At 40.4% G+C, this 12199-nt stretch overlaps 1 protein-coding gene across 2 annotated transcripts in view; it reads left to right on the top strand.

Moving 5' to 3' along the window:
- The window catches only part of LOC121923507 (2'-5'-oligoadenylate synthase-like protein 2), a 22504-nt gene that overhangs the window by 5546 nt on the left and 4759 nt on the right, over positions 1-12199 (top strand). Inside the window, exons 3-5 of one of the 2 annotated variants that reach the window (XM_042453986.1) lie at positions 1564-1748; positions 4751-4992; positions 8350-8480. In XM_042453986.1, the coding sequence (XP_042309920.1) occupies positions 1564-1748; positions 4751-4992; positions 8350-8389 (467 nt within the window). In that variant the 3' untranslated portion in view covers positions 8390-8480. Of the gene's footprint in view, positions 1-1563; positions 1749-4750; positions 4993-8349; positions 8481-12199 lie in introns of those variants that run through there. The other variant, XM_042453985.1, reaches the window with a different exon arrangement.

The following is a 12199-nucleotide window of genomic DNA, read 5'->3' as shown; positions in this document are numbered from 1 at the left end:
TCTTGTAGAATTGGGGGGGGGGGTGTTTGGCCAGAAAGAGAAGTACATTTCAGCCTTCTGTCTAGGAATAATGCCAAAATGTCCTCCATTTTGAGCATGCCTAAGAAACATGCATTTATATTAAAAAATTTTAAAAATTATCAATTTTTTCAAGTGTCCTCCATTTTTAAAAAAACATGTCCTACATTTGAAAATGTTGCCCTACATTTGTCCTACATTTGTCCCAGTTTGGAGGTCCTGCCTTATGGCAACCCTAGCTTTGGAGTTCTTCAAGGCAGAAGCACTGTGGGAGGGGCAGCTTGAAAAATCACCTAACCCAGTAAAGTAAGTCACCTCCTTTTCTGTCATTGGTAATGGTGTCTTCCTACCTTTTTTCCTTGCAGTTCTGCCACAACTATGAGAGTTGTATAACTCTAACCAATCTTCTAAAATAGAGATGTCTCATAGTAGTACACTTCCTTTCAGTTTGATAGATTCCTAGATTTCAAGATACAGATCATTTATCATTTCCTCAAGCCCACCTCCATAAGGGCAGATTGAGCAAGAATTTCAAAGTTTAAAAAAACCAGTTTCCCAAAGCTTTGGAAGAAGGAGCAGCCTATGTAATTAAGAGCCCCCCAATGAAGATTTCTCTGAAGATGCCAGCCACAGCTCCTGGCAAAACGTCAGGAATAAAATCTTCTAGAACATGGCTTCATAGCCCGAAAAACCCACAAAAAACTATGGATGCTCGCCATGAAAGCCTTTGACTTCACATTTCCACAACGACTTCATAACTGCCTGAAATACAACTGCCTCAAATACATTTTAAAAACCTTTATCCTCTAACACAAAAAAGAAAGAACAAGTGATTAGATAACAGAAAAGTAGTGCAACAATGTTGTTTATCACTTTCCCAGAGAATAAATAGCTGTGTTGAAAAGAAAAGGAAAACACTCAGAACCTACCTTGTTATTTCCCAATCACTGTAGCCTCAGGGCATAGCTTTTAGGTCTGGTGATTAATCGATGTATACCTTCATTTCTTGGGGAAAGGGTGTTAATATTATAAATACACTGCATTTAGTCCAAAAATACAGTGCAAAAATACAGGTTGAGACACAGCTTTGAGGGGAATGATGCACTATATTTGGGGGTACATCTTTTTGGGGGGACACATTTCTGATTCTGAACCATACATTTACTGCTGCCAATAACCTAGCAAAGGCAACAAAACCAGCTCCTCTGCTCTGAAGTGGCCTTTTCTCTCCTTTTTGTCTGGTCAAGAAGGCAGCTGGTGAAATGCTTTTCTGTCCTGCCTGCCATTGCCAGTGCTGGGCCACCACAGCTGCTGAAATCTCTGCACATAATGCAGCCTGTTTACAACAAAGGTGGGGAACACTGGTTCCCCAGGTGTTTTGATCCACAGCTCCCATTGTTTTTTACCATTGACCATGACAGTGTTGATGGGACTTGAAGACCAATCCAGCTGGAGGACCACCAGTTTCCCAGCTCTGCCTGAGAGGAAAGGACACAGTACAATAGTCTTATGATAACCCACATTCAATCTCTCTTCCCACTCCAGGACAGATAACTCTGTCATACAAGCCACCTCCTAAAGTCTACATAGCTCTCATCCAGGCAGGTGGAAAGCCTGGTGAGTTCAATACTTCTTTCACGGAACTGCAGAGGAATTTTGTGAAGCACTGCCCAGCCAAAGTCAAGAGTCTGCTTCGTCTAGTCAAACACTGGTACAAGGAGTGCAAGAAGGTGAGCTCTTCCTTCTCTTTGGATTACAGCAAGGACAGTAAGGTTTCCAGGTCTCTGCTTTGGTCTCTGACCCCTTTTCCCTCTTCCCTGTCAATGGCTGTGGTGGCTTTCATATCAGTGGGTGGTGAATCAGCTCTGGTTTTTAGTTTGAACTGTACAAGAGCTATCCAGGCTGGAGAACCAATTTGGGAGTAAGGCTCACTACTGTGAATAACTTTTTTAAAGTCTGGACTAAAACTTGAAGCAGATCCACTTCATCCACAGACATGGAGGCTGTTGGCCACAAGTGCCTCCTGCCCCCTTGATCTGCTGCCATTTGACCTCTTAGACTTGCCATACCAACAAGGCAGAGATCAGATCCCATGCTGGTCCTCTCTTTTCCCTGTCTTCACAGGTGGGAGCAAGGGCCAAACCTTTTGCCTACACACACTACTAGCAATGCTGCCTGTGGATCCGGGAGCTTTTTGGAGACTGGGTTCCTACATCATGTTGGTAGAATATAACACTTTCTCAGTGTAGTTCCAGCCTTTCTACTTCTGCCCCATCTACTGATATTTTCAGTGCTTGATCGTGCCCAAATGGCAATTAATGTTCTAGAGAGGATAGAGTTGCCAGCTCAGTGTACATTTGGTGTTCTGCAGCTGTGAGTACAGAGATATCATCCATCTTCATCTCCATTACACAAATGCACACCCTTGATGTCCTCTCCCTTCTCCTGACTGCAGAGCCACAGCTGGATGCTGCCCAAGCATTTTCCTCCTTCCTCCAGCTACTAATTGGCTCTGAGGGCATGGCTGTAAGGATACTTTTTCAAACTTTGTACTTGTGCCTCAGGACTTTGAGAGATTAGCAATAGCAATAGCAAGCACATTTCTATACCGCTTATTACTGTACTTAAACACTCCCTAAGCAGTTTACAACTGTAAGCTAATTGCCCCCAACAAGCTGGGTACTCAATTTAGCAACCTCAGAAGGAGGCCAGGCTGAGTCGATCCTGAACTCCTGGCTGGGATTGAACTAACAACCTTTTGATTTGTGAGTGAGTGGTTGCAGTACAGGCATTTAACCAGGGATTCTGTTCACTCCCATTGAGGGATGTGTATTATTCAAGAAGAGAGAGCGCCTTTTTAAATGTTTGCACACCAATTGTGAAATAATTATGTTGATAATGGGGCTCAACAAACCACCCCAAAAGAGTGGGCTAGAGCTGCCTGTTTTTGCTGCTGAGGGGTGCCACAGCAGCCAAACTGCATGGCTTCCCTCCACACCAAAAAGAACCCACTAAAAGTGGGTTCTTTTTGCTGTGCACGATGGACACCATGAGTGCACTATTAGTGCACTGTCATGCGGCGATGACGCAAGCACGGTGCCATGACATGCAGACGCTGCACTGCACTTGCAATACCATGGCGGCCCCCATGTGGACGGGGCTTCACCATGATGGTGCCACCATGCAGTAGGGCTCGGGACCGTGTGGTTGCTCTACACTCCTGAGCCCTAAAATAATCCCCTTTCCGGCAGTCTGTACCGAGTTAATGTCACATTTTCAGCATTAAAGAAACATCCTAAAATTTCAAGTTAAAGTGCAAGCTGCTTTTCAAGTATGATCCAAAACATATTCCAGAAATAATCCAGTTTGAGAATACTTTAACTGCCCTGGCTGGATGCTAGGTAATTCTGGGAATGGTAGTTTTGTGAGACATTTAGCCTTCTCTGTCAAAGAACTCTGGTGCCACAATAAACTACAGTTCCTAGGATTGCCTAGCACTGAGCCAGGACAGTTAAAACAGGGTCAAACTGGATTATTTCTACAGTGTGTTTTGGACCCATGTCATTCTATTGTTTTATATAAATGTCATTTTATATTATTTTTTTATACTGTCTGTCAGGAATTGGGTTATGTCCAGGAATTCTCATCCTCATGCATTGAATAAGTATTAGATGGAATGATTTTTCTTGTGTAACTGATGCTGGCGAAACATCAGGAAGAAAATCTTCTAGAACATGGCCACATAGCCCAAAAAACCCACAAAAAACTATGATCACTATTTGTTTTTATTGCACACAGCTTACTAGTTGAGAAAGCACAGAGGAATGTGAAATTTGCCATCCCTGGACACTATTATAAGGATTGTATTTCCTCTCTGTAGCCCAGGGTGATTTGGATATTACATTCATACACACATGTTACCATTTGGTCCTGAAGTTCAGAGGAAATTAACAGCTTGTAGAGCCTCAAAAAAGTTGGTTTGGGACATTACAGCTCCCAGAAACACCAAGCCAGGAATCTGGGGGACTCTGGGAGCTGTAATCCAAAACATTACTTTTTCTTTATTCTTTTTGAAAATTTTTATTAAATTTTAAAAACATTACACATTCATAAAAACCATGACAGATATTACCAAAGGAAATTTTTCCACATCATACATCAACTCATACATTACACAAACATATATTCCAGACTTACTCGTTTTACCTACATTCTTACAAATTGTCAATCCTGTTATTCTAATTGTTCTAATTGATGATGACTGTTATCTCCTACTTCCTCTTTCTGTTCCATCTACTCAATACCTTCCCTTATTCCCTTCTCTATTTACTTCCTCTACAAATACCCACTCTTCACCCTCTCTCTCTTCCTCCTCTCTGTTCTCATGCCTTTATTGAATTTCCAAATCTTCCCATTCACACTCAAACAGATTTACTCTTCACCTCACTTACTCTTCCCAGTTCATTTACTCTGACCTTCAATCACTTTCTTATATTCACAAAATATTACTTTTTAAAACTCTTTCATCAAAGTATAATGTCTTCTTTACAATGTCATGGATACAGAGTCAGTAACCTGGCAAATAAATGGAGGCATTTTCATACATGCACAGAAAATTCTGTGTAGAGATATAAAATAATGTGCCATGATCACTAGGACAGAAGTGGATGTAGGACAAGGGTCTGCAGCCTTCTCTGATTTTACTGATTTTTGTCCCTCTCCTTTAAAACAGGCCTTGAGAGAAGTACATCCATCAGTATCCCTTCCACCAAAGTTTGCCTTGGAACTGTTGACCATCTATGCTTGGGAAGAAGGGACTGGTCGCGAAGAGCAGTTCAGCACAGCAGAAGGATTTTGCACAGTGATGAACCTCTTGGTTCAGTATAAAATGCTCTGCATCTATTGGACAGAGTACTACAGCCTTGAGGAGCCCACAATAGGGGCACATGTAAAAGAACACCTAAAGGGACAACGGTAAGAATGCTTGCTTTCTCTTGTTGCTCTTCCTTACAGATACTTCTGTCAGCGTGGCTAGAGACACCACCAGTCTTTCTTTCTTTTTAAAGATAGAGTACCTCTGATTTCCTCTTCAGCACACTTGTACAGCCTCCAAGTGCCAGCATGCATAGTTAATTCATTTGCAAAAGCTGCATTTTGATACATGAAGTCAGCTTCTCCCACTAGACCAAAGAAGCACAACTTGAGAATAAGGTCAGAAATAGTTCTGACTTGTGGGCCATGGGTAACTCAGTAGAATTAGTTTCTGTGTCAGGACCAGCAGAGAGGGCTTTTCTGCCAGAGGCCGAAAGCAAATTAGCATTCCAGCACTTGCAGGGATGGCTGGTGGCTTCCATGGAAATGACGCAGAAACTCTCCAAGGTGTTGAACCTTAACCACAAAATAGGTTTCTTTAACATTTCGGCTAAAACCCCGAGTGTGTTCACTGCTTCACTAGCATAGAAGCCACCAGCCCCTCCTGCTGCTCCTCCCTACACACTTCCATATATATAAGCCTGGTCAGACTGTCAGTTGAACCTTCTATGGAAACAGCAGGACAGCATCCTCCTAAGGAGAACCTGGAAAGTTTACCTTTTGAGGGCTCCAGCTCCTGAATCACCCAGCCAGCATGACCAGTGGTACCCTACTGAGAGCAGTAGCCTAGTTTATGCAATGCAATAGTCCCACAGCCCATACAGCTTTCTTCCTCCAACCTTTTATGGTTATTCCCAGCAACCTAAGGTGACCATCCCACTCTTCAGCCCACATCTGCCTCCTGGTGGTACTAAAATTTGTAAATAGTTGTTTTCTAATCCTCCAGAGTAAACGTACCCAAGACTTCTGTCTCAGCAGAATATGGTGGAAGGGTCTTTTACTAGATACTTATAGAGCTACATTTCCTGAAGAATACTTCTCAAGCCACAAGTGGCCCTTGAGCAAGGATGTTTGCCAGCAGTAAAGGAAGCCAGAGATCCATCCTTCCCTCTTTTGTAATCTCCCTCTTTCCCATTGCCTTCTGCCACCTCTTCTTTTGCTTACTTTCTGCCACTTCTTTTCTCTCATGTTCTGCCATTACCACCTTTTCTCCTGCATTTTGCCATCATTTCCTCTCTCAATGTCTATCTGCTCTCTCTCTGTCTCACTCACTATTCCTCCTCCTTTTTTCTCTTGGTTGCTTCCACTCCCTCATTGTTCTACGTACCTAGTACACTCTTTTCTCTCTCCTACTGCCTCTCCCTCTCTGCTTCTCTGTTTCTTTCGCTTTCTGTTACCTCTTCTGTCTCATCTTCTGCCACACCTGCTTCTTTGCTGTTTTCTGTTACTCAGAGGTGTTACTGGAGAGGGGTTGAGGGTGCAGGCCACACCAGGTGATACTGCTCCCTAAACATCTGTTCTTTGGTAGAAATAGGCTGTGGCATTTGCTTGCATCCCTTTAAAACATTGAAGAGACAGTCTGAGTAGGGGTGAGGATCAGTGGGAAGAGAAAAGGTTATTTTTTAAATTAAATTTTAAATTTAAAAAAATGCTTAATTTTTTCAACTTTTAATTAAAAATATTTTAAAACATTCAGTTTTACCAAATTTTCACTTTAACCACATGCAACTGTTTACATATACACTTTTTCCTCCACATTTACTGAAGTTAGGGACACAGGACCTCATGAATGTGGAAAAACCACAAATAACATAAACACTAAGGCGGGATACACACCGCCATTTAGTACGTCTAGGATACGTACTAGGGTTTTTTTATGTTGTTGTTTTGTTTTTAGTTTTTCGGGCTATTGGCCATGTTCTAGAAAATTTTCTTCCTGATGTTTCACCAGCATCTGTGGTTGGCATTTTCAGAGAATGCTTGCCTGGAAAAGTTGGGTGTATATATACTGTGTGAGCCTGGGAATGCAGGAGTGATTGCATGTGTATTGTTCTGCTGAGGCTGGCCTCAGCCTGGGAGGCTAATGCAAAAGAGGATTAATTGGTGATGGTTATCTGCTGGAAAGCCCCTGCCTCTGAATGGTTTCCTATTTGCATTTGCTGAGTCTTTGCTATTCCTCAGCAAATGCAAATAGGAACCATCAGAGTCAGGGGCTTTCCCAGCAGATAATGGTCACCAATTGCAGACATTAATCCTCTTTTGTATTAGCCCCCAGGCTGAGACCAGCCATCAACACAGAACAATACACATGCAAATCACTCCTGCATTCCCAGGCTCACACAGTATATATACACCCAACTTTTTCCAGGCAAAGCATTCTCTGAAGATGCCAGCCACAGATGCTGGTGAAACATCAGGAAGAAAATTCTAGAACATGGCCACAGCCCAAAAAACTCACAAAAAAGTCATGGATGCCAGCCATGAAAGCCTTTGACTTCACTAAGTTTTACCTGACAGAGCACCTCTCTAGGAATCAACCAGAGACACTGACTATAGAATTCATTGGAGTTGCTACAAATGCCTAGTGGAGTGTTTTCTCTAGGAATTTCTAAGTCCTTCAGTGTGACTTTTGGTTAAAGTTGGCCATAGAGTTGCCCTGATAATTCTTAGCAAGAACATACTAATAAATCCGTGAATAATCAAATATGAAAAAGTTAAACTGCAAATGTGTAGGGACAAGTGTAAACTGTACTTTAAGCCATGCATATGATATTGTAATTTAAAGGTATAATTTTAATTTTGCCAGTTGTTTATGTCCCAAATTGGCATTACATTCAGCGATATATGGGAATTAACAATTTATAAGTAACTTTAATATTAAAAATTACTATGGATTCTGCATGGTGTGGTATGGGAGAAGATGAGTTACCACATCAGTGACACCAGTCCTAGTGATGCCACTGCTGCCTATCCAGAGGGCTACTGACAGAGGCACAAACTGCTTTTGCCAGACTTCTGGTCTTTTAAAAAAGAGTTACTAAGACTACCCAGTGATCATTTGCCTTAGGTACCCTTTTATCAGAATTGACTTGCGCGGCATACAACAACAGAAGGCTATTTGGAGGCCCCCTAAAAAAAAGAAAGACAAACATAAAACAGTGTATTAGAAAGTGGTTTTTATTTGGAATGTTAGGAGTTCTTTTGTTGTTGTCCTGCCTTTTTCTCAATTCAGGACACAATGTTACAGGTTACGATAATTTTTTAAAAAAATATTAAAAATCCACAAAGTTAAAATGAGATTAAACAATCAAAAGTATTTTTTTTGTTAGAGTCATCAACCATAGCATGTTTACTCTCTTATAATCAGAAAATTAATGCGTATTCCTTCATGGTTATTTTTCTGTTAGTTTACATACCCGAATATTTCTTCATAAAACTAATGTATGTTTTTGTTCATAGTCCTGTGATCATGGATCCAGCAGATCCAACAGCAATGTAGCCCGGGGAAAAGGTTGGGATCGGTTGTCCATGGAAGCATTAATTGCCTAACAATGCCGTGCTGCAAAAAAGGCAGTGAGCCTGTGACCTCCTGGATTGTGCAGTACTGTTGGCACAAGTGGGGCTCCTACTGGTATTCAGATTAGAAAACATACAAGGTAGACATGAGTTGGGGTCATTTTCTCATGTAATGTTTCAAGCTCTCCAACTGATTGTTCAGAAATGTCAATGCAATGTGCACACATATCTTGAACTTGTCCCCCAAGCATAGTTTTAGAGTAGTTCACATGTGCAGGCTTTCGCTTGCTCATCTTCACATGAAATTTATGAACCAGAGTCATATTTACATGAAGAATTTGCTTTGGCAGAATTGCATGATAAACTGTCCCTTAGGGTTGAATCATCACTGATTCAGAGTACTGGAAATAAGTAAAGAAATTACAGTCAGCCTTTCTATCTGCAGGCTTGTCATCTGTGGATTGGAGCATCCGCTGAGCCCCACCATGTTCTCTCTAATGGCAGTGCAGCCACACGCTATCCAATGCTGCCATGCAATGTCATGCAATCACTGAGAGGAATAGGACTTGAGGTCCCATATTTTTGGCATCCACTTGATTCATACCCTGCTCTTCCTCATAGGAGCCTGGGGCCTAAAAACCATACATTTAGAACCTCAAATATCTCTCTTCACACTGTACAATTATACCACTTTCATACCACTAACTGCCATGGCTGCATCTTACAGAATTCTGGGTTTTGGATGCAGAAGATTGCAACCTAGGGATGGATTTGATGAAATCTGCTTGTTCCATCTTTTTTAGCATTTTGTCCACAAGTTATCTGAGTCTTTCCACTTTAAAATATCAAATACTGTTCAGCATTTAAGCCAACTTTTTTTCTTCCAGCCTGCCAAGAAATTTGCAGAAGATCAAAATGGTGTGTTTCTCCTATGAAACTGTTCTGGACCTGAAAAACAAGAATGAAGCATGTATAAATATACTTGTGAATCAACAGCACCTAACTTACAATGTTAGTGAACTAAATGATCAAAATATACTCACTGCTTACAATATTAGAAGTAAAGACACTGTCTAGCTTCTTTTTAGACTGAGGTAGTCCTACATCCTTTTGAATCATATATCTCTAATTGTGCTTTTATAGCAGGGGAGAAGACACTGTGGCCTCAGCTCCCATAATTCCTCATCGCCTATGAAGCTGGGTAGGGCGATGGAACTAAGAGGCCAAACATATCTGGAGGACCACAGTTGTCCACTGGTGCTTTACACATAATTACAGCCAGAATGTTTGGAGTTTCCCAGACTTCTAAGTTTTAGCGTAGTTTTTCAGTAGCACCGCTGTTTAGATAATACATTTGAGCATTAAAATGTCTACTACACTAACAAATTATAACAATTACAATACACTGGCAAGAAAAGCCAACAATCTCAGCCATATAATTTCCCATCAACATGGTCAAAACTGAGCAGGTGACAGTACAACCCAATGGTGTGGATTCAAGGGAACTTACTCCTTATATATTGGAACTGCAGTTGAAAAATTGGTAATGGCAATTTTTGCAAATTATATCTTACTAGATATAAGATAGGTTGCAGAATATGTACTGTTCAAAATTCTGTAAACCTTAACCAAAATTCAGTAAATTAATGTCAGAGATTTTTCACTCACTTGGACATTTCTCAATTTCTACTCCTTATGAATTTTTTGTCATAAATTCCCTTAATATTGCTTCCCACTGTACAGTTGGCATCTGTGCAATATATTGCTCTTAATAGGCTGATTAAGAACCATCTTTTTGGTAATTCATAGCTGAAAAAGAACCTAAAAATCTGCACAAAAATTTTCTGAGTGTTCATGGCCATAACTATTTGAAAGTTTGAGGGTAGTGTGTTTCCAACCATAAAGTACATTTGTTCCATAAATCCTATTAGCTGGGAAGGTGTAAGGGATGACTATCAAGGTATTGTTGCTAAAAGATGATTCCTTCTCCCATTCCACATATGACGCCAACAGAATAGTTATCTGAATCTTACTCATCAGTGACAACAGGGGTGCATTCACACACACCTGTTTAGTGCTATTATTCACTTGAACTGCCATTCTTCCATCCTATGACATTCTGGAATTGGCAGTTTGGCAGGAAATTTCGGGATCAGCCAGTGAACCCCTGGTGAGCCTCAGAAAACTACAAGACCTTAGGATTCCATAAGATTGAACCATAGCAGTTAAAGTGGAATCATAGCACTATAAGTGTTTTGGTGTAAATGGTCCCCAGATGTTCTTCACTTCACTACACCTTAAGATAGCTTAGAGCAGATAGGACTGGCACTGTTTTACAGCCCTTTCTTCCTAACATTTCATGAGTATGCCTAGCAACTTGCTGTTATTATCTGAACCAATCCATTTTGATATGGCCAGTCTATCAGTACAGTTATGTTTTGAATGTAATCCCTTCCATTCAAGCTAATCCATCCATTTTAGATCATTTCTTCATCATGCTATTTCAATACAATTTAACAGTAGTCTTTATTATATTGGAAACATTGGACAGGATCTAGAAAAATACTTTGAATAATAATCAATGACACTATCACCACAGAAACACTGTGGCTTAAAACCAACTGCAAATCCCTACCAGAAGGGATCCATTGAATCTACTGCTGAATGACAAATCAATACTACATCATTGCTTCAATGAGTTTATTCTGGGTGAGACTAGCAACTGGATACAGGCATGTGATATCACTTTAACATATGAGACTCTTCAGCTTTGCTCAGCAATGAAATCACTCCAAGAACTAAAGCTGATGTCTGGAGTGTATCTGTTCTGAATCATAGCCCTCAGGTGGTAGTGTTAACAATAATCTCATTTTATAGCTGTCAGAGCTAACAAACCCTGCTGCATTGCATATCCCTTTCTTGCATTCCAGCCTTGGGCTGTCTCAAACCATGCTTGGCCTACACAAACAGTTCATCATTTGAGAAAATGATTTTGGTCTTAATTGTTAATCATTCTTGACATTTAACACAGTTATCATAGATTGTATTTTTAAAAACTTTTCATTTGTATCTGACCACACTATTTAACTCCCAAACCTCATCTGTATGTGTTAACTGCCAAATTACAAAACTTATAGCATTACATTACTGTATTCATCTTTAAAGTGACACAGCCCAGTTTTCCTGCAGTGAGTAACATGGCAACCCTTCAGAAAATCATTAACAAAAGTATATGTATAGGCATTTATACATACACCTCTGCAGTATTTCTGGACCACAAATCCCCCCGCATTGGCTATATTGGCTAGGGTGAAGTGAGTTTATAACCCAACAACACCTGCAGAGCCTTATGTCCCGCAGGCATGACCTGTAGCCAGTGACTGAACTTTACTGCTTGATCTGATCTGCAACCACTTTCAGTTTTTGCTTTTCCATTATTTGATAAATTGATCAGATTTATCAAATATAATACATACAGGGGAAGTATTGCTTGGTAGCAGCTGACTTATATGAAAAAAATTCAGTAGCTCTATACTTTAGAAGAGAGCCAGCATGGGCAGTGTTCTGAGTGTAAATAATAATAATAATAATTATTATTATATTATTATTATTATTTGTATACCGCCCTCTGGCAAACCAATCCGGGGTTAACAACTAAAATATAAAATATGACAATTAAAACACTTTATCCCTCCCCTCCTTAAGACAGTATTAAACAGTATAACATATTAAAACACAATATCAATGCATAAAAACAACAATTAAAAACTAAAACCCTGATATCCCTCTGTTG

Source organism: Sceloporus undulatus, chromosome 2, assembly GCF_019175285.1.
Source record: "Sceloporus undulatus isolate JIND9_A2432 ecotype Alabama chromosome 2, SceUnd_v1.1, whole genome shotgun sequence".
Taxonomy (NCBI): domain Eukaryota; kingdom Metazoa; phylum Chordata; class Lepidosauria; order Squamata; family Phrynosomatidae; genus Sceloporus; species Sceloporus undulatus.
Note: the sequence above shows the minus strand (reverse complement) of the source record. Positions and strands in the feature narration are given on the sequence as shown.